The 22870-nt window shown below is 39.5% G+C and overlaps 1 protein-coding gene and 1 pseudogene across 2 annotated transcripts; both read right to left on the reverse strand.

Moving 5' to 3' along the window:
• Positions 1-735: 735 nt before the first annotated feature.
• On the reverse strand, positions 736-11248 carry LOC307258780 (trans-1,2-dihydrobenzene-1,2-diol dehydrogenase-like; annotated as a pseudogene). The gene is made up of 7 exons: positions 11168-11248; positions 6683-6794; positions 6304-6467; positions 5973-6220; positions 4019-4143; positions 1113-1263; positions 736-846 (listed from the first exon to the last, which is right to left on the reverse strand). The product of its transcript is annotated as a trans-1,2-dihydrobenzene-1,2-diol dehydrogenase-like (transcript).
• A 2788-nt stretch (positions 11249-14036) lies between these two features.
• On the reverse strand, positions 14037-20452 carry LOC307258663 (tubulin alpha chain). Its single transcript, XM_080038294.1, has 4 exons — positions 20313-20452; positions 15786-16008; positions 15483-15631; positions 14037-15346 (listed from the first exon to the last, which is right to left on the reverse strand). The coding sequence occupies exons 1-4, from the start codon at positions 20313-20315 to the stop codon at positions 14372-14374; spliced, it is 1350 nt and encodes a 449-aa protein (XP_079894420.1). The 5' UTR covers positions 20316-20452; the 3' UTR covers positions 14037-14371.
• Between the last annotated feature and the right edge of the window lie 2418 nt (positions 20453-22870).

The raw sequence follows: 22870 nt of genomic DNA on the forward strand, positions 1-22870 counted from the left end.
TTGTTTACAGCAAAGGTCAAAAACTGGCTAAAATAAAAACAAGCCTACCCATTTTAGCTTATCCTACTTCGGTTGCTTACAGGTTTTATAGACTATGTAGGCCTACCTTATGTGAGTTGCTGCATGTGTAACCTATTCGTATTCTGTATTGTAGGCTACTATGGTTTAAATGTTAATTAAGTTGCCAAAATAAGGACAAGGGTTGAGAATTAGTGAAAGCTAAATATTGCTCTTTGTGCAGGACACATTTGCGTTCTCTGAACTAGCAAGCTGCATCGTCCCTCCCTACTGTCCCTATTTAAAAAATAAAATGGAAAATTTAAAATTGTAAAACAAAACAAAAAATTTGGTACAAAATACGTAATAAAAAATTAAATATGTTTTATAAATTATTTATTTTCTACATAAGTCATTTAGGCATGCCACAGTAGGAAAAGAAAAGATACAATACAATACAATTAGTAATGGCGTGTTATTTTCATTTCCCTGCTTTGGTCAGGGGTCCTGCTATTCTTATGCATAGGCTACTGGCTAACTGTGACACTGTAGTGTAATGGCTTATAATAGGATAACTTGAGTGGGACAAAGCCATTACTAATGCTACTATTACACACACTAATAGCCTACAGTCTACATGAGCACAATCGGAGCCATAGGCTACAAATTCTGTATTTAGTATTCATTTACACGTAAAGGTACAGGTTGTCTGCCCCCTTACTGTTGCTGGAAAACACATCAGTGGACATTGTCCTGGTCATATCACTCCTAGTTGTCTTCTGGCCTCATCTAGAAGTTCTGCAAAAAGGCTGGAGTGAGCCCACGGCATCCCTGGACTCTCCTTCAGTCCTAAAGGAGAACAACCAATCACAACAAATATAATACATATAATAACACAAGAACATTTTACAATATTGGCTGCTCAACAGTATAAAGTAAAAATAAATATGGTTAAGTCCACTTCATTTTTCATGACAAAGGCTATCTTTGGGGCTTTGACAGTTGATTGGTCAAGATAAACTATCCAAATCTTACAATGTTAATAGGCCTAAATAAAAACATATTAGATCAATAAAGATCAATTGTAAATGCTACTGCTGGCCTCTATCTTGTACCTTTCAGGAGACAGTGGTGGACCTCCTCAGCTTCATATCGTAGACCTGTGCTGTTGGTGAAGTTAAGTGGCATGCCAGCCTCAGGCAGTGGGTACTCCGTCGCCTTCCCATTCACCTCCAAGGTCGTGGGGCACCACATGTGGTTGGGTACCTGATGTAGAAAATCAGTGTGATGTAGCAAAGCTTTCCATGGAGTGTTAAGAATACTCATACAGACGATACTGTACTGTACTATACTATACTAAACTAGGACTCAACAGCTTAACTCTCCTGTTCGTTTCATGTTAACTACTTTTGTGTAACCTGGGAAAAAATGGCTGCCCCGTGATGGATGATTATAAATACATAATACATGAATAATTACCTGATTTTGCGTTCAATATTTTTACTAACTTAAGTTCTTGTGTTCATTACAAGTTTTAAATCTCTGTCTGTATGCTATTTACAATGTATTTTGAGTTGCCTTTGTGTACGAAATGTGCTATACAAATACATATGCCTTGCCTTGCCTTTATGGCCTCATGATGATCTGAGCTTGTATTACCTGTTTTTGAGGGGAGAATAAAGCATAACGTATGGATTATATTGACTACAATAAAGAGTACATTATATCAAAGTTCATAAGGACACACATTTGTTTCTAAACCAGGGGTTCTCAAACTTCTGATAGCTGAGGGCCAATTTAGGAACCCAACATTGGACCGAGAAAAAAAAAATTAAATCATTTCAATGGCCAGCGTCTTTGCGTCTTTACAGTTTACATGTATTGGTCTGCATCCAATAATGTGTAATTAACACATTTCAATTAATAAATGAAGGGCTAGGTTTCATTTCACCATTGGGAGGGACACATTAAAAGCGAGGGCCTGGGGGTTGTCCCCCAGAAAAAGTTGAGGTTCGAACACTTCATTTTGTGCATTCTGGTTAATTTGTATGCAGTAATTTGTGTCTTCTGTATTTATTTATGGTGAACATGTTAAGGAAAAGACAACTAGCTATTAACTATTATGACACTCTACATTGGAAATAAACAGGGTGGGCTATCAGCAGTCAACTAGGCAGATAGTTCCATGGCTATCAGCAGCTAAAGAGCTTTAGGCAAAAGAGTTAGAAACCAGATAATGTTAGCATCCATCCTTAGACACTTGACCTAATCTAATTCACCTTGAAGGTGAGAAAGTGCATCGTATTGGGCTTGACAAGCTCACTAACAACACTGCCTGCTGCACTGCGGGAAACTGACCAGCCGTCTGCAATGAGAGGCAGAGGCCAGCCGAACTTCGCAAGTTTAAGATGGTACGGTCCACTGTAGGGGTGTTATTATTAATAATTGGGGAATGAATATAAACAATTAGGAGGGATATTTAAGTGTTTCGACCCCTGTACTGTTTTTACTGTTACGGGGGACGCATCCCCTCCCTGCGTTTAAATTAAAATTGAAAAAAAATATAGCCTATATAATAATAATTATAATTCATAATTCAATGCGGGCCGGCAGATATGTTTCGGCCCGCGGGTCGCAGTTTGAGAACCACTGTTCTAAACCATTTGACATTTTAAAATAGTGGCTCAAAATAACATCAGTTGTGTTCCCAGTCAAAGGCTACTATTTTGATTCACTGGTAGTATGTAAATAATGGACTTTGACCCAAAACTACACATGAAAACTTTTTACAAACCATATAACAAAATTAATGTCTGAACACATAAAGAATAATTTTGGCATTCCCTAGAGTCAAGATATGATGCGATTGTTTGTGACAATTGTCAACATGTGTGATTCGCCTGTGGGCTGTAGCCTACTATGAAGCGAGTGTAACAGGTAAACGAACAATCCGAACAATCAATGGTCTATAATTTATCTGTGTGATGTTTACTTGGTTATGAAATGTGGTTGGCTATACAATCTTTAGATTCCATGTAAAGGTGCAGTAGGTCACACCCAAAACCACTTGTTTATTGTTTCTGTCCAGTGACAGGTGTCAAAAAAGGATGTGGCTGCTGCAGGTAATGTTTTTCTTCAGAAGGACTAATAGTCGTATATATGTCTATGATAGTCTATAGCCTGTAGTAGGATAGCGTTAATAGTGTTTCTGTTAAATTATGTAATGCTTGAATCTGTCGAGTCAAGTTTAACGTTTAATTGCGTTACAATGTCACGTAACAGAGAGAACAAATGGTATAATAAATGACAGCAGATGTATGGCTATAAAAATGAGTAGTTTGCCTGTAATTCCTCAGCTTTTGCTTCACATGGATTTAAAGCTCCCATATTATACACTTTTCGGTTCTATTATACACCATATTATATGGTCTTAGTGGTCCCTAATACGTTTTTCTTTAATTGTTTGCTGAAAAAAACTTTCAGATAATTTATTGTACTATGCTGATGTTCAGCTAATCTCACAATGGCCTATTTTTTAAAAAGAGCTGCAGCTCCCCTCGTAAATATACAATCTTTGAGCTCCCCCCGCCCCCTGTCCGGAAGCGAAGCCAGATACGCCTCGCCCTCTGTCTGTCAGGGCCGTGGACCAATAAGAAATAGGGGTGTGGGCTGCACAGTGGAAGCTTCTGGCTTTCCAGTTTTTGAGGTCAGAAACGAGGAGAATTCTGACTGGAGTATATTGGGGGGAAGGGGTGGGGGTTTCAGAAAGGGGGAGAGTGAGAAAAGGAGAGATTGTTATTTTTTTAAATATTTTGGCAGTCTCTAGGCACACCGTGGACCCATGGATATGTTAGAACACATTTAAAAAGTGCATTTAGCATAATATGTGACCTTTAAATGTGTGTGGAGCTCAATTTTAACAGAAGCATGCTAATGTTACCGATAGCTTAAAGTTAACATTAAAGTTAGCCATTGTAGCAACATACTTGCAGTAACATAGCCTACTTCCCCTACCAGTTACCTTAATGGTTCCTTTGGTCCCGGTGATAACTGCATCATTGGTCAGCATCATGGTGATTGAACAAGTGCAAATGGCGAGTCTGTTTCCAGAGAACCTCAGGACCAGAACTGCTGTTCCATCAACACCTGGGCAAAAGGCATCATGTTCTTTTAACCCTCCTGTTGTGTTCAGGTCAAATTTGGCTGATACAAACGTTTTCTCCCTGAACAATGTATTTTATTTAATGTATTTTTCCTGGGGTTCCATGACTATCATGACAGTGGTTAGAAATTGATTTGTTTGATCTGGATTTTCTTCTTTAGGCTCTGTGTGCATTCACATGAAAGCGGTGTTTGACGTGTTTATTGACTCTCCTTCTGCACTTATATATTAATGGACTAATTGCACGCCACTTAGAAGAATCACATAGAGAAAATAACTGAAAACAAAACTGTAAGCTAAACTGTTGCTGCAGTGCAAATAAGGTGAGAGTGTAAGGCCATAAGAAAATTAGCTTGCTAAATAAATAAATGTATTTTACCACTTGTTCTATCGGTGCCTAACGTGACATTGTAACGCAATTAAATGTTAATTTTGACTTAGCAGATTCATACACTATAGCATTTAACTGAGTTTAACACTATATATATAGTATCCTATATGCTGCACAAATACTATTGTGTAATAAGAAACAGAGCATAGCCTGCCTTATCCAAAGTGAATTTCTGTTAAGTATATCAAACTTAATCAACAATATTTTTTTTTAATGTATTTTCTTGGCATTTTTATTCTTTATTGATAGTGTAGAGACAGAGTTGAAATGGGGCAGAGAGGGGAGTGACATGCAGAGAACGACCGCGGGCTGGAATCGAACCCGGGTCCGCTGCTGGCCGAGGCCCATGGGGGGGATGCCCTATCAACTGAGCTTAGGGCGCCCCCTTCAACAAATATGCCTAACTCTTTTCAGATGCTTAATATCATGATACCAATTCCCCAAATGACATTGAAGGATTTTGTTTATGGGTTAACAGGGGCTTTAAACACCAGTCATTTTCAATAATAACATTTAGGTCTGACACTGTCCCATAACGAAGGGTACCTTGGAATAATTTTAGTTTTGGGCCACATCAAAGTGAAATTAACTTTTATTGAATATTATCATAAATACCAATAAATTACTTCATTTAAAAGCCTGTGTTTGTAAATATGTCTGACTAATGTGTATCATCTGTGCAGCCATTCACCTGACACAAGCGAGAAATAGTTAACACTCCTTTGCTATTTGGGTGTGATCTACTGCACCTGTACAAGTCATCTAAAGGATTTATAGCCGACATCGGCCGCATTTCATAAAGAAGGTAGGCTGCAAACTGTGAGTTCATTTAAAAAAAAATATGTTCATTCGTTCGGATTGTTCACTAACATGTTAATCTTGCTTCCTACAGTCCTCAGGTAAACCACACCAGTTGACACTCTCACAGAACTTCACAACACTGTAACCTTTTCTCACAGCTCAGGTACATAGAGTACTTGCTCAAAATTATTGCTGTGGTATTCATTACAATTATAATTCATTCATACATGCTCTATCAAATGTCCTTGTTAAACTTTGATATAATGTAGTCCATGATGAATATCGCTGTTTCATTTGAGTATTTATTATAGTCAAAATAATCCATATGTTATGCCTCTTCTTTTTTTACTCAAAAACGAATTAGATCAGTGATGCCTACAGCCATAAATAGCAAAACTGGTTTAAAACTTGTAATGATCACAAGAACAAAGTTGGTAAAAAGATTTAACACAACATAAGGTGATAATATGTATTATATATTTATATCATCATGGGGCGGCCATTTTTGACTAGAAACACAAAAGTAGTTAACACACATTGAACACAGCAGGAGCGTTAATAGTACAACCTGTAATTTACTCAAACAATTGTTTGTTAAAATGACTTCCTTGAGACAAATACCTGTGTGCCCTGTGGCTTGGATGGACTCGCGCCTCTCGCCATTAAAAACCATGAGGACAAACTGCAGGCAGTAGATGCCCAGGTCCAACAGTGCCCCCCCCCCCCTCCCAACTTGATCTCAGCCAAGCGAGGGATATGAATGAGGGGGCCCCCAGATCAGCCCTCACCATCTGAACATCACCAACATCACCCTGGCCCAGCAGTCTCCTGACTTCCAGGGATACAGGAAAGAAATGTGTCCAAGCTCCCTTAAAGAAGACAGCGAATGGTTACTTATAACAGATACAGTACATGGTGACGGTTTATTTAAAAAAAAGACTATGGTTGTTACCTCCATGAGAAAGACACTTTCTTTTTGGGCTGCAGTCATAAGTTCCTGCACCTCACCTGAATTCATTGCCAGGGGTTTTTCTATCAGCAAATTATTTCTGGACTTTATAAAAAGCTTGCCAGCACTCAAATGGTAAGGATGGATGTTGCCGATGTAAACCACATCTAGAGGGAGGGGGTTAGTGGAGAAATAGTAATTAGAAACATGATTTATTACTTATCCAAGAAGGGGAAATCTTTAATTCGGAGTCCACTTGTGATTAGCATTCTTGGGGCTGGTTGAGATTCATTGATTGTCCAAGAGACATTTCCAGATGGGGAGAATGTGTCGGTTCAAATTAGATTAAAACATTATGCCACATGCTGACAGAAAACCCCACCAATGTCTGGATCTTTTGCCAACTCATCATAACTTCCATATGCTCGAGGGATGTTGCGCTTTTTGGCAAATTCTTCAGCATGCTGCAGATCCCTCGCTGCAACAGCAACTATCTGTGGATGGATGCAAAAGGAACTTCGGTAATGCAGCGTTTTAAGCATGTGCAGGGATTTCTATTGACAAATTCAAATCTGCAAATATAAAATGAAATGTGAGCAGAAATCTGTTAATGAAAAGAAAAGCAGAAGCCACCATAATTAAACTTATGACTTAAAGCGACTCTTACCTTTGGTGCATTTTTACACTTTTTTTGGATTAGGTTAAAATAGTATTAATAAGGTAATTACACTCTAAAATATAAGACAGACCCACCAGGAGTGAAAACAAACAATGATTTCAATCTCATAATATTATGAAAAATATATATAAAATTCAACCAATCAAATCGTTCGGACCGAACGATTTGATTGGCCGATGGACCTGTCTGTTTGCGGTCTGCTTCTGTATTGCGCATTCTCATCTAGAGGGTTTGTTTTGATTCCACGGCAGACAGTAGCGAGTAGCGACCATTGTAGAAAAGGCCCCAACGTTCATAAGTTACAGTGTTGTTAGTTCTTACAGTGTGTTAAAATGTGTTTTGTTCAGTGTGGTGGATAGCAGTCAGTTAGGGCCGTGACGTCAGTCGGACAGAGAGCCTGTTTAGTTTCCGTTCTCTTCTCCCTCGGTCAGATGTGTGAGCGTTGCCGCAGTAAGCGATCATTCCACATGGAAACGTGTTTATCTGAGTTTAATTGTGAATCACCCGTGTGTGAGTATGTACAGTATCTCACAAAAGTGAGTACACCCCTCACATTTCTTCAAATATTTCTTTATATCTTTCCATGGGACAACACTGAATAAATGACACTTTGATACAATGTAAAGTAGTCAGTGTACAGCTTGTATAACAGTGTAAATTTACTGTCCCCTCAAAATAACTCGACACACAGCCATTAATGTCTAAACTGCTGGCAACAAAAGTGAGTACACCCCTTAGAAAAAATTTACAAATTGGGCCCAAAGTGTAAATATTTTGTGTGGCCACCATTATTTTCCAGCACTGCCTTAACCCTCTTGGGCATGGAGTTCACTAGAGCTTCACAGGTTGCAACTGGAACCCTCTTCCACCCATTTATGACAGCGTCACAGAGCTGGTGGATATTAAAGACCTTGCGCTCCTCCACCTTCCGTTTGAGGATGCCCCAAAGATGCTCAATAGGGTTTAGGTCTGGAGACATGCTTGGCCAGGCCATAACCTTTACCCTCAGCTTTTTTAGCAAGCCACTGGTCGTCTTGGAGGTGTGTTTGGGGTCGTTATCATGTTGCAATACCACCCTGCGGCCCAGTTTACGAAGGTTGAGTGCACATGGTCAGTGTCGTACACAGAGGTTGGCTTTGGAAAATAGACGTATTAGTGCTGCCAGCATTGCTGAAGGGCTTGAAGGGGTGGGGGGTCAAGCTGTCAGTGCTCAGACCATACGCCGCACTCTGCATCATACTGGTCTGCATGGCTGTCATACCAGAAGGAAGCCTATTCTACAGATGATGCACAAGAAACCCCACAAAAAGTTTGCTGAAGACAAACAGACTACGGACATGGATTACTGCAACCATGTCCTGTGGTCTGATGAGACCAAAATACATTTATTTGGTTCAGATGGTGTTAAGAGTGTGGAGCGGCAACCAGGTGAGGAGTACAAAGACAAGTGTGTCTTGCTTAGAGTCAAGCATGGTGGTTGGAGTGTCATGGTCTGGAGCTGCATGAGTGCTGCCAGCACTGGGGATCTACAGTTCATTGAATTCTAACATGTACTGTGACATACTGAAGCAGAGCATGATCCCCTCCCTTCATAAACTGGGCCGCAGGGCAGTACTGCAACATGATAACGACCCCAAACACCCCTCCGAACGACCACTGGCTTGCTAAAGAAGCTGAGGGTAAAGGTTATGGACTGGCCAAGCATGTCTCCAGTCTTAAACCCTATTGAGCATCTTTGGGGCATCCTAAAACGGGAGATGGAGGAGCGCAAGGACTCTAATATCCACCAGCTCCTTGATGTCGTCATGAATGGGTAGAAGAGGGTTCCAGTTGCAACCTGTGAAGCTCTAGTGAACTACATGCCCAAGAGGGTTAAGGCAGTGCTAGAAAATAATGATGGCAATACAAAATATTGACACTTTGGGCCCAATTTGGACATTTTTTCTTAGGGGTGTACTCACTTGTGTTGCCAGCAGTTTAGACATTAATGGCTGTGTGTCGAGTTATTTTGAGGGGACAGTAAATTTACACTGTTATACAAGCTGTACACTGACTACTTGACATTGTATCAAAGTGTCATTTATTCAGTGTTGTCGCATGGAAAGATATAATGAAATATTTGAAGAAATGTTAGGGGTGTACTCACTTTTGTGAGATACGTACATGCAGTCCCGATCGCTGTTATAATATAGTTTGCATGCGATTTGCGGGTCGCAACAGCTATTGTAACGTCTCCTCACAAGCGGAGTTTAAACCTTTGTTCTTTTCCCACGATTTATATGCAACTGTGCCTGTGAAAGAAGGAAAATAAAGAGCGGATAAAACCCTACTCCTCATCTCCTAGTCTCATGCTTATAGTCTGACGCCTTTGGCCATAAGTGGTATTCTGGCCGACACCTCTGAAGTGAAACCAGTGATACAAGCATGGAACGAGGGTGTGGGGGCATTGGAGGGAGGAGGGATGGTATGATAGTGCTGTAATTCTCAATTGCACGATGGGTGTGAGTCCCTTTAAGATAATGTTATTTATTACAACATACATTTCTGGATTTACTGACACGTTTTCTCCCTGCTCAGTGACGCAAGTTAAAGTGTAAACCCCAAAATCAGCTTACAACCAATGTAGCCTATATGAGAATGTTGTTATATTGTTGATTGTTCCAGGTCAAATACTTCACATTCTAGTACAAATAATGTTAATTCAACACATTTTTGAGACGTATGAGAAGTGTGTGAGTGGACATTTTGTTCAAATTCCTGTTGCAGTCAGTAGTATAAGACAGTGACTGTTGAGTCGTCCTCCCCACACATGCACACATGTTATGACCATAAACTTTGTTGTTAGATGACAGACTAATGGAAACAGTTGTTGGCAGCTCTATTTTGGGGTCATCTATATATTCCCTGGGTAATATGTTCCTCAGCTCATTATGGGAACATAAAAAAGAGGGCCCCTTGTTCTATCTCAACTGACTCAGCCCCGTCTGACATTATTGTGTAGGCTAATAGTTAACTTTGCTTAACTTGCTTTATTTATTATTATTATTCCGGACAATTAAACATAATACATAATTTTCTCATTGCATATTCATACACATTACTTTGTGTTATATGTATATATGTGTGTATATTTGTGTTATATGCTTTATGGTGCAGAAAAGGCCGTTGACTTTAAAACAGGTGTTTGAGGTGTTAGTGATATCTTTGGAGAGGGTGAAGGATGTTTTGTTTCAAACTATTTTTTTCTTATTTTTTTTTTCAGGGTCATCTGGGTCATTCAATAGCATTTCCGTAAATAAATTAACTGTCTCCATTGACTTAGTTTAAAAAAAGAGAAAAGAATAGAAGCACAAGATTAGGATTGGGCAGTTAGGATGCTTCTGTAATACACTTTTCCTATCTTGAATTATATAGGAACATTGAATTAGTAACTGTTCTATAATGGCTATTTTCCTATATCAGGTCCTAACCCTAATTACCATGGTTAATAAACAGTTAAGATAGGAATTGTGGGTTAGGAAGTTTCGGCCACAGTCCTATAGCCTATTTTAATGTAAAAAATATGCCATTGGTTTTTTTTTTACCTCCTCGCCCTTTTTTGTAACTGCTTGGCAGACATTGGCCATTTTGACTAGGCTATACAGTGGAGTTGAACATTCGGCCTGGCAAAAGTAGTCCCTAAAAACGTTAAACTTTTTATAAAGTGTGTTATTGAACTGACGAACATAGGTAGGCCTATGCTCCCCTATTAGGCCACTCTATAGGCTAAATTACCAGGAGGCAAAACTCCCTTTATCTTGGAAAACAAGACATGGAATGTTGAAAAAGGTTGTGTAACAGAATTGATATGGACCAACACACAACCTGGGTGGACAACTAGGCCTACTGGAAAGCTACAGGACTACTTTGCCCCCTGCTGGGTGAGCTATTTGTGATTACAGGTGCGTGTTAAATATGTCCATTAATTTCCAAGATGTTTAGGCTAACCTACTCATATGCAATATGTTTAGGCTAACCTACTCATGTGCAAAGGGCTAAGGCAAGCCCAGAGATAACACGCTGTGCTTAATGAATTAGGCCTACACTTCCCTCGAGACGTAACAAACTCGCAGTGAAAAAAATACAAACATCCACTTTGTGCAACGATGTGGGAAATAAATTGGCTCTGAAATAGTACTGCAATGTTACCTCGTGGTCTTCTGGAGTCAGAGTCTGTAAAGCAACATGACTAATTTTCCCTGCACTGCATATTCCCCAGCGTGTTGCCATTTTAAGCTAAGTAGTTCGAGTGACATATGTTAGTCAAAATCAGCCAACTTAGCTCAGTTAGTTGTTACATGGGCCGGTTTCACAGACATGGATTAAGCCTAGTTCTGGACTAAATTGTACTTTCAATGGACAATCTCCATTCAAAACTCCATTTAGTCCAGGGCTAGGCTTAATCCATGTCTGTGAAACCGGCCCATCAAGTTACACAACTGTGCGAGAGTCGTATTGACTTCTGCCCTCATGAGAATCTGCAAACTCAACGAACTCGACCAGGGGGCGCCACCGTACTGCCGAATGTGCATCATGATATTAGGAAGGCCTACAATGGCTATGCACAGGCTACTGTTGCAGAATGTATCGCAATGAGATAGCCTGATAACCAGAGTTGGAACATGAAACATCGTTGAAAAGCTGTTTTGAGGTTTCGCAAAGTCATTCAGAAGTATCTGACAAAGGATATCAGTTTTGTGTATGCCTAGAATAAAGTCTCAGTTGACATTAAGCTTCATGGCCCACTCCAATTCAGGTCACAAAATGATAAAAATATTCCAAGTAATTCATAGAGATGTTTGAAGGCTGAATTTGAGACACACCTGTTAAGTAAGCTATCTTGATCCGGAGTTTCATAACTTGCATGATGTTGGAACAGTCCTGGAAATCAGTTCCTTTTCAGTAAAAGTGGCTTCACAGGCTGGATTTTACTGAAAACCGGTGGCTAAGTGATAAAACAACAGTCATTCCTACATGGTTTCAGACCATTCACACAATATAGTTGGCCTATTTTAACACTTAGCATATGTCATACAAAACAACAATGAATATATGGGTCATTCTACAGATTCGGTGCCCTTTATAATCTTTCAATGTCCCAAGCATGTCTACTAATACAACTTTACAGAACATGTATTTAAGAAAATTACAACCAGATTTTTTAAAAGTTCTGCATGTTTTTAATATGCTGTAGGAAATAAAAAATTAAAACACTAATTTATTTCAACATTTACATGTTTTCTCTCTTTGATTATTGAGAATTCCGCCTGTCCCCATTCATCATCATGAAAAGAATAATATCCATTTTGAGTACTAAATGTTAAATAACACTGCACTTTTTGGTTTAATTTAATTGAAATGGGTCATTTTAAAGAATAACACATTTAATATAAAGTATAATTTTTTATTTTTTAAGTAATTTAAGCGTTTATCCCTGTCCCTGCGTTTCATTCAACCCCGTAACGCAACCACTCTCCCCCTACCATAAAATAATGGTACGACCCTTTTGACATTCTTCATGAGCAAGTGACATCAGCAAAGTCTTTTGAACATCATGGTGAAGCAAGTGGTAGGCTTCTCATTAACTTTCTATGAATATTTGATGATTTTTATGTACAAATGGGCTTGGTCAATCATAGGGCTTCAACACTGTTAGGAGGAAAACTCATAGTAAACCAGGTGTGTCAAAAAATAAAGTTTGCAACTGGAAAAGTGCATAAATATCTACATTGTATAATGCCATGTGGTGCACTACTAGCTGCTAGCATGAACACATTAACAAAAGATTAGCATAAAACTTTCAACCCCATCACATTCAGCCCCATCACACTTCTTACTGTAACAGGGTTGTAACAGGGTTGAATGCCTGTTACGGGGTTGAATCCCTGGTACATCTTTGTAATATTTTAGGTACTTTTCTTATTAAATATGACATTAAAGACATACTTAACTGGTGGGAATATGAAGGTGTATTGAACTCTGAGATCCTATGTAATATAAATATGCAAACACTTAAGAAATCGGTTCATCCTAGCCTGAGAAAAGGCAGAAAGAGTGTTTATGGTCTCACTATCTAACCCTATTTTTACCATGTGTGACATCACACATGGTCAAATGTAGGGTTAGGATTAACAGGACAGCTGGGCAAAGGGAAGAAAAACCTTCTTCATTACATTAATTCACAAAAATGTGGGTTTTATACAAAGAATTTAAAAAAGTGACATCATCATTCAACCCTGTTACATGATTTTCAACTCCGTTGTTCAGCATTTCTTTGTATTTTTGTATTAAATATACAACATATAACATCAACATGTGTTTACTTGTGTGTGTTGTAACTGGAAAAACAAGTAGATGAATATATTTTTTAATTACATGACATTACTGCATATGAGCAGTGAAAATGCCGAGTGGGAAGACAAATATTTTCATCATAACCGGTCTTGGATGGTGCTTGAAGCTTTTTATTTTTTTTTAAATTGAATAACATTATATGATTATTAACAAGGGACATCTAAACTGAGAGATCATGTCAGAATATTATCAGAAACCCATTCTAAATATTAGCACCTGAATAACAAAATGACCGTGACGGGGTTGAATTAAAGTGTGACATGTTTCTGAAAATTTCTCAAAATAATCATTTTAATAGTGATGTTGAGATGGGAAAATATTGTTTCAATTACATGTTAATATCAATATGTCACATCACATCAAAAAAAGTTTAGAATTTGAATGTACTTTTTTTTCTTACAATCAAACACAAAGGGCACCGATTCTATAGAATGACCCATATAAGTCGGATAATTTTTAGTTTTTTTCATTTGTATATCCGTTATATATTTGTCTAATGTGAGTCACGCTTGTGTATTTGTTATTTGTTGTTTGTGCCTTTATTCCTAGTGCTCTTGGACCAGATCAATATTGTAAATAAGAAATTGTTCTTAATGTTTTATCTGGAAAAATAAAGGTTAAATAAAATAAAAAAATAAAATCAAAGGTCAAACAAACAGAAACAGACATTTACTTGGAGGAGAGCTTTAATTAGCAACAACACAGGTGTCAACACTTATAAAAATCAGGTTATTGCACAAAAATGTTGTTTTTTAATAAAACAAAACAACGGGTACAAATTGCCACTAAAGTAACAATTGTTATGGCACTTCCAAAAAATAACTTTAGACCTTTACATTTATGTAGATTGTTACTTTCTATTTACTTTTTAAAGAAAAACAGATATTTCCAAATTTGATTGATTGATTTTTATTGCCAAAATAGGTTCCATTTTATAAGCATTGTCTATCTAATAAATATACCTATTTTATCTCTGAAGCAAATAACAGATTAGCTCGTTTAATATTCCTCTCCTTCCTCATCCTCTTCAAATGAGTCGATACCAACTTCTTCATAATCCTTCTCCAGGGCCGCCATATCTTCTCTGGCCTCTGAGAACTCTCCCTCTTCCATTCCCTCCCCAACGTACCAGTGGACGAAGGCCCTCTTTGCGTACATGAGGTCAAACTTGTGGTCGAGACGGGCCCAGGCCTCAGCGATGGCCGTGGTGTTGCTCAGCATGCACACCGCCCTCTGCACCTTGGCCAGGTCTCCTCCAGGAACCACTGTTGGAGGCTGATAGTTGATGCCCACCTTGAAGCCTGTGGGACACCAGTCCACAAACTGGATGCTGCGTTTGGTCTTGATGGCAGCAATGGCCACATTGACATCTTTGGGCACCACATCACCGCGATACAGCAGACAGCAGGCCATGTATTTACCATGACGAGGATCACACTTCACCATCTGATTGGCTGGCTCAAAACAGGCGTTTGTGATCTCAGCAACAGACATCTGCTCATGGTAAGCCTTCTCAGCTGATATGACTGGAGCATAAGTGGCCAGAGGGAAGTGGATACGAGGGTAGGGCACCAAGTTGGTCTGGAACTCTGTCAGGTCAACATTCAGGGCTCCGTCGAAGCGAAGCGAGGCTGTGATCGACGAGACAATCTGGCTGATGAGGCGGTTCAGGTTGGTGTAAGATGGTCGTTCAATATCAAGGTTCCTGCGGCAGATGTCGTAGATGGCCTCGTTGTCCACCATGAAGGCACAGTCAGAATGCTCCAGGGTGGTGTGGGTGGTCAGGATGGAGTTGTAAGGCTCCACCACTGCTGTGGAGATCTGGGGGGCTGGGTAGACGGCAAACTCAAGCTTTGACTTCTTGCCAAAGTCAACAGAGAGTCTCTCCATCAGCAATGAGGTGAAACCTGAGCCAGTTCCTCCACCAAAGGAGTGGAAGACGAGGAAGCCTTGGAGACCAGTGCACTGATCCGACTTTAGATGGAGAGAAATAATTAGATAGAGTAGAAAGAAATTCAATTAAACAACAATTTAAAGTGGTTCATCTAACTCAACGTGATCATGTCATTGCCATCTAACTCAACAGACCTGAATTTAAATTAGGTCTTACCAATTTGCGGATTCTGTCCAGGACAGAGTCAATGATTTCCTTGCCAATGGTGTAGTGTCCACGGGCGTAGTTGTTGGCCGCATCTTCCTTTCCTGAGATCAGCTGTTCAGGGTGAAAGAGTTGACGGTACGTTCCTGTGCGCACCTCATCTGGGAAATTAAGACACCAGCAAAATTTGACCAAACCACATTATTTTGTTATCAAAAAGGCTATATGTGGATTGATCTAGCATCTCTATCTTGCAACAGCATTGCATTACTCCTATCGGCGCCACGAAGGAAGATACATCGTGACACTACTTACCAATGACAGTAGGTTCCAGGTCAACAAAGATGGCTCTGGGGACATACTTCCCAGCCCCAGTCTCGCTGAAGAAGGTGGTAAAGGAGTCATCGTGGCCTCCCACAGGCTTCACGCTGGGCATCTGGCCGTCCGGCTGGATGCCGTGTTCCAGACAGTAAAGCTCCCAGCAGGTGTTGCCCATCTGGACACCAGCCTGGCCTACGTGCACAGAGATGCATTCACGCTAGAAGAGAGGAAGAAAGATCAGAAAGATGAAAAAAAGTGAAGTAATAAGTGAGTCAACATATCAAAAGGATTTTGGTGGTTGCTTTGCAGCTTTATCATATTCAGATTGTACACTACAGTTGCAGTAATACAAAAAAAAGAGTATCTAGGCCACTAGGTGGAAGCACAGAGTCACATGGCGGAAACAAGGTTGAGGTTGAATGAACTAGTGAAACAGATTTTCTGCAGCTGTCAGTGGATCTCATGTGACAGTCTGTGTGTGAACAGGGCTTGAGAGATGAGATGGAGGCCATGTTTTTGAAGCATTTAAAACGTATTCTATGTAGGGGACCACCAGAAAAAGTACCACTAAATGAATGACTCACGTTGTTGAAAGGAAAGCACTACATGGACTTTACATCTACATGAGTTTAATTAAGATAATAGACACTTTGTAATTAGAGAAGGCTTTCAAAAGGAAGGCAACGGAGGATTTAGGAGGCAAAGCAGTATTGACACAAACGGTATCAACAATTCTGAAACAATGCTTCTCAAATGGTGGGGCGCGGCCGCCGTGAGTTGTGGAGGGGGGCGCGGGCTGCCTTGATTTCAAACTGACAAAAAAAACAAAAAAAAATGTTTTTTAAGTGCTAGCAAGCGCGATGTGTGCTTGTGTATGGTCATATCCATGCGAAAGGCCACGATTTGCAGTAAATAAATGTCCACATGTGTCTCTGTAGGCTATTTAAAAAGAAATCAAGCAAGTAGACTAATAATAACATTAATGAATGATAGGTTATCGCATCACAGAAGGCATATTGGCCTATCATAATAAAAAAACACCACCTTTACTATGTTTACAGTTTAAAAATGTTTTGAATGAAATGCAAACCTCAGTTAATTATTTTCTCATGTTTCTCTGTCCTGAGATTCACACAGACTGAGCAGTCTTGCTTAAATGTTACAAATTGAGCTAATAAACTGAACTTTGAATTTTTTTGTTATCTCAGCTAATTTTTTTAATCTAATTTGATAATAAGGTGATATGCAGAATGCTCATGCCAGAAACTCATACAGTGGTTTTGTACAGATAAATAAATAGATATTAGCAGGTTCTCAATAGTAATTCAATTTAGGGGGGGCGCGAAAAAATGACAGAAAATAATTGAGAACCACTGCCTTAGACAATCAATTTGTTGACAATTTTATAGATATTTAATTCCAATGGTAGCTCTCGTCATGTGTCTGGTATTTCATTTAGCTAGACTAGGCAGAAAAAAGGCATTCCTGTCTGGTAAGTATTTTCCTCCAATGGTTTTTGGTGGATTTCCCAAAATCAGATTCTAACCCTTAATCACTTAGTGAGTTCTTAATTCACTTAATGCTTTTTATTTTTTTTCAAACACAATTCTAAGCCCAATAAATACATCCTACTATTACAACAGTGACAACTCCCACCTTGCTCCACGTCAGGCTGCTATTTTTATCCTATCCCTCAAACTTTCCCCTTCTCAGTGATCAGACAGACAAGGGAAAGTGCTTGTTGGTGAGGGGTAGGGGGTACTGGCTGCAGGTTTTAACAGACTGTATAATTTGAGAGTCCGTGGAAACTAAATCCATGTTGATCAATATGTTTGTTTCTGTGTGTATGTATATATACATATTATAAAAAAAAATATATATATTTTAGATATTATCAATACCACCAGCAGCTATCTAAAGCAATAGATGACACTCCCCAGAATGGCTTGGGTATTTCTATACTAACAGCGCTCTGCTCAGCAGCTATTTCAGGTTCATCATGCTAACCTGACACCTAGCAGCAAAGACTGACTGTTTTGCTTAACACTGACTGGCAGGCAGAAAATAGTGGTCACTTCCAGTGCCAGTTTGGATTTTACACCTGATCTGCTAAAAGTTTTCTTCAATCTGCAACTTTTTATTTGATGATAAAGCTGAGAATGATTAATTGAAAAGTAACTGATTTTTTTTTTCAAAATCATGTTGTTACTTTTACATTTCTCATTATTATCACCTCAAGCATTTCTGCTTAGGGCGGGTTAAAAAGAAAGTACTCTCTAACTGTCAAACTGTTCCTGTCCCTAGAACCTGTTTGGGTGTGTCTGTGTATGACAGAAACAAGTGCATGTCTGAGGCTTGCCCACATGCTCTGTCTTGAGATTCCAGTTTTGTCAGTGTCTGTAACTTTAAGGAGATGTAAACTACTCCAGATCCTGTCAGAGATTGAGAGAGCGAGGGAGAGAGGGAATGTTAACGAGGCTGAAAAAGATAGCAATTAATTGCTCAAAGCTTTTTCAGGTCATTAAACATGGGAGCTCAGATCCCTTAATACATTCTGCCTCTAAACGGGGAAAACAGACTAAATGTACCAGGAGGACAAGGTGAGGGCGGATACTGATACAATGGAACTGCCATGTATTCAGGATATGGAACTTTGTGGATGATTCATAAAGATCTCTGAGACCTTACACTTCAGTGTAGCCCCACCCTTAGCCAGTTATCTTCCAACCCACAGATCAGAGTTTCACCTCTGTATCTAAGTATGGAATGGATTTATGTATTGCAGATGTTCATAGTCCAGAGTGTTTGATTATTTGACCTCTCTTCTGTTGCAAACCTTAGGCCAAAACTGTCAAAAAAACATGGTGTACCAGAGAAGAGTTGTGCGATGCATTTAATTCTGATGGGACTCACATTGAAGCCCATACAGGTCGGCACCTCCCTGTGTGTGCCTTCTAAAAGTAAAAAAAAAAAAACTTGATGCCTTAAATTAAATACACTTTAAGCCGGTGCCCAGATTTTTTCATAGAGCTTTATGTGGATATTCACGGTCAAGTATGAACACTACTGATTCTGATAAATAATGGATAAGCCCTGTGGTGATGCCCCGCAGACTTGATTGATGCGGATTAACTTGATGAGCCATTGGCCTTCTGGTTTCCCTTCAGGTCTCTGTATTATAAAACATTTTAATTGTGCCACGGGCATCTAGGTGAGGCAGAACTGCCATTGCACGCTACATACATTACTGGCTGTCATTATACTTGAATGAGCACATTCAAGTTCCTGGGATAAGCCACGCGTTAGAACTAGTGCCATCATGACGTGTGCTGATACGCTATGCTAAAGTTAAACTGGGCTTGCACCCCATTGTGTTCCAAGCATGGATTATACCAATTATAAAAATGTATTTCACAAGTAATGGAGAGGCATGTGAATTCACTTGTGATCCTTGGCCCATTTATTTTATGTACATAATATACAGGTTGTATATGGCTTCACCATGCATTTGAGCTCTTTAGTGTAGTCCTAAGATAATAATGAATGATTAAAAAACTTTTTTTTTTTACGGAACAGGAACTCAATTTTATGGAACACGACTGTTTGATTAGGGCGGGTGTACTGCATTTGTGTACTGAGCATACAATGATAGGCTACCATTTGGACGTTATAAGCAGTAGGCCTAATGCCAATGCCAACAAACTGTGTTTATACTACACTATGCAAACAGAGCAGAACAATTGTGTGTACGCACTTGGTTTATTCCTGCCACTAAAACAAGAATGGTGAATATTACTGGTGAAGTTGTAATACTTGACATATGCCATGGTTATAGAACCATGGCATATGTCAAAGGTATTACAACTTCACCAGTAATATTCATACAGAGAGGCTCTGTTATTCTGTTAGTTCCATGTATCTATGAACCTGGAAACACTGGCATAGTCTCATTCTGATCTGACTTGTTGATAGTTGTTGAGACACACCTGAATTCCTTACAAAGATACAGTCACATGCATGTACAGTATAATCATACACTCCACCTAGTAAACCAGTATAAGGCTTAACAAAATTAGATTCATGGGGGGAAAAATACTGGACTAGCCTATTACACAATTAATACTCCTTGGTCACTCCTCCCAAAATATCACAGTATATTATCATCATTGTTAAATCAGTTTGTATGTCGTTATGTGCTGGAAATGTAGGACTAATCATCAGCACCTGCTCATCTCATCCAGCCCAGCGGCCAGCTCAGCTTTACTGCCTGCCGGTCATTGGGTCTATTTGTGACGCAGGAGTCCTGCTACAGGATCGAACCCAGGGGGCAGTTCAGAAAATAACGTAGGCCTATATACGAGTTAGAGTCGCTGTCATCGCTCCTCCTTTAGTAATTTTTCCCCCCAATCACGTTTAAATACTGAACATTCCAATGACGCGCCAGATGATACAAACTGCTGAAGAAATATACTTACAGATAGGCTATTACAAAAACGGTTATTCTGTACAAAATATACCTACCATTGTAGATTCTGGGTAGAAAAGTCCTTCGAAAGTAAAATAAAGTTGCGGCTGATTTGTGTTGTGCCTGAAGCTTCTCACAGCGGCCGTCAATGTGGTCCGAGTAAGTAAGTAATGCCAGGTGGGCGAGGAGCTGTCAAGCTATATTCAACCGCAAACCACTCCCACAAGTCTCTGTGGCGTGCACGCGCACCGGGAGCGCGCATGTCGCATGCTAGATGCACAGTCTACTACTGTATTGTTTTAATTTCTAAATGTACTGACAAAGTGACAAAGATCTTAATTGCACCTTGTTATGTACTGAACCAGAAACAATTATGCATTTGTTTTGTCATTGCCCCACTTCATCTGTGTTTTGGAGCAGCAGAGAAATATACACAAGACTGGACATTTCATTTAAAAAAGACATGCCTTAAGACAGTAGCCTATTACTAAATTTGAATGTAAAAAAAACATATTTCAATGACATTACAAATCTTATAATTGCATTCACTAAATGTCATATTCATAAAGAAAAGTTCTCTGGTTTCCTCGCAAACATCAAAAAAAATTCTGATTGAATTCAACATCACACTTATAGGCATAATGAATTGTGTTTTAGCCCCTGCAAGATACATTGACTTAATCTTGGTTATGATTTATTTCTATATTCATATATAGGCCTATATATAGGGGAGAACGGGGGAATCTGAGGCATCGGGTAATGTGAGCCACCCCCTGTATCTAGGCAACGGAAAACATTTGTGGTCATGTGAGATATATGTTTTCAAGCCCCTCTCATTTCCCCATGGCCCTGAAAGAGAGGACCTCATGGTGCTGTGGTAAGCATGTTTTTTTCACCAAAATAGGTATTTTGCATGTAAAAGTAAATTTTCTTGCTGTCAACTTAATCAACTGTTGTGCCAAAGGAAATGTATTCACGTAGAAAAACTTCTAGCATACGTGTTGATGAACTACCAACATATGAAACCATGTGATGCTGATAACTTAAGATTAGCCTGAAATGCTAAGAGAGGTAGTTTTTTTCTCAAATTGTGGTGGTGGGTAGCCTGGCATTCCCAGACCTGCCACTAGGCGCTGGCAAATTAAATTTGCTGCGCCTGTTGGTCTGGAAACTCTCCATTTTCAAAGAGACCAGAAATCTGGGCTCACGTTTCAATTAGTTCTATCTAATATGGGCGGGCCAGAGCCCTTTTTAGGTACTCTGGGGAGGACGTAACCGGATGACGACAGTGACGTGCATGCGACGTCGAAGCCGTGATAGTAAACATCAAAGATGGCTGCGGATATGTTGTGCGAGTTTGAGACTGCTTTGGCCTCGACCCTTTACGATTTGGAGATGGCACTCAAATATTTCATTAGCAAGTAAGTGGAATGTTCTGTTTTGCCGACCGACCACGGCAAACGTTTAATTTAACAGTTTAACAGCTGTTCGCTAAACAGAATGGGGCTTACGTCACCTTGTGCATCGCTCTGATTGGTTGTAGTGCTATCCAACTGCGTGCAGTGGCATTTGAAATGCACGAGTAGGAGCCGCCCCTTGAGTTGGAAATTAGATATCGTTCAAGATATCAGGGTCTGGATTTCCAGGCTAGGTGGTGGGGGAAAGTGAGCCAAATGCTGTGGGGGAAAGTGAGCCACTGTCTCACTTTCCCCCACCATGAGGCACAAGTTAAGTTTAGTCTTAAACATATTTTAATGTAATATTACATAACATATGTTTTATTTTAATGTCATACACATTGTAGAAAAGCCATCATGCCAAGGAAATACACCAGGAAGACGACCTGGGGCAACTACACGGAAAGAGCACCTTCTCATCTTTCCCTGTAACCTTCAGGGCTGGAATGTAGAGTAGGCCTAGTTGTAGAGTATGACAGGCTGATGTTATAATCCAGTTGGGTCTTCTTCTGTGTTCTGAGTCCAAGGCTGTTCTCGCTGGTTCTGATTTTCCTATGCTTTGACCCCCAGACACTAGCTGGCTTTAATGGTCCTGTGTTCTGACCCCCAAACTGTGTTCTAATCTAACTGGTTCTATCTTTCATTTGAATCTTATTAAAACCTTTTGAATTATAATATGTTGTATTTGATTTTGTTCAGAGTTACTTTCAAGTGTTAAGAAAATTTGCTTTGTTTAGTTGACCAAACCCCATCATTCTTTTACTAGTCCGACATTAGTTCTGGAATGTGTGGCTAGCTTTCAGGATTCTTACTGTTACAATATGTGTTGTTATGGTAGTTTCAGAGTGAAAAAAGTAAGTGGATCAGTTTACCCCACAGCTGCCACATGACAACTTTTTTTTAAACAATCATATTTTCACTGCCCTTTGTCTTGAAACAATTCTGCTAATGCCCATTTCTATGAAACATCCTGAATTAATGGGAAATGTGTACATTTGAGTGATAAATCTCTTGAGCTCCCTTAGAGGGGAGCAAATGTAAAAAGTGGCTCAGATTACCCCGTTCTCCCCTATATGTATTTACATATATTTACGTCATGTTAAATGTGTGTAATGGATGTTGGATTTCGTCAACACAACATAAATATGAATGGCCTT

The sequence above is a fragment of the Ammodytes marinus genome (genome assembly GCF_949987685.1).
Source record: "Ammodytes marinus genome assembly, chromosome: 12".
Taxonomy (NCBI): domain Eukaryota; kingdom Metazoa; phylum Chordata; class Actinopteri; order Uranoscopiformes; family Ammodytidae; genus Ammodytes; species Ammodytes marinus.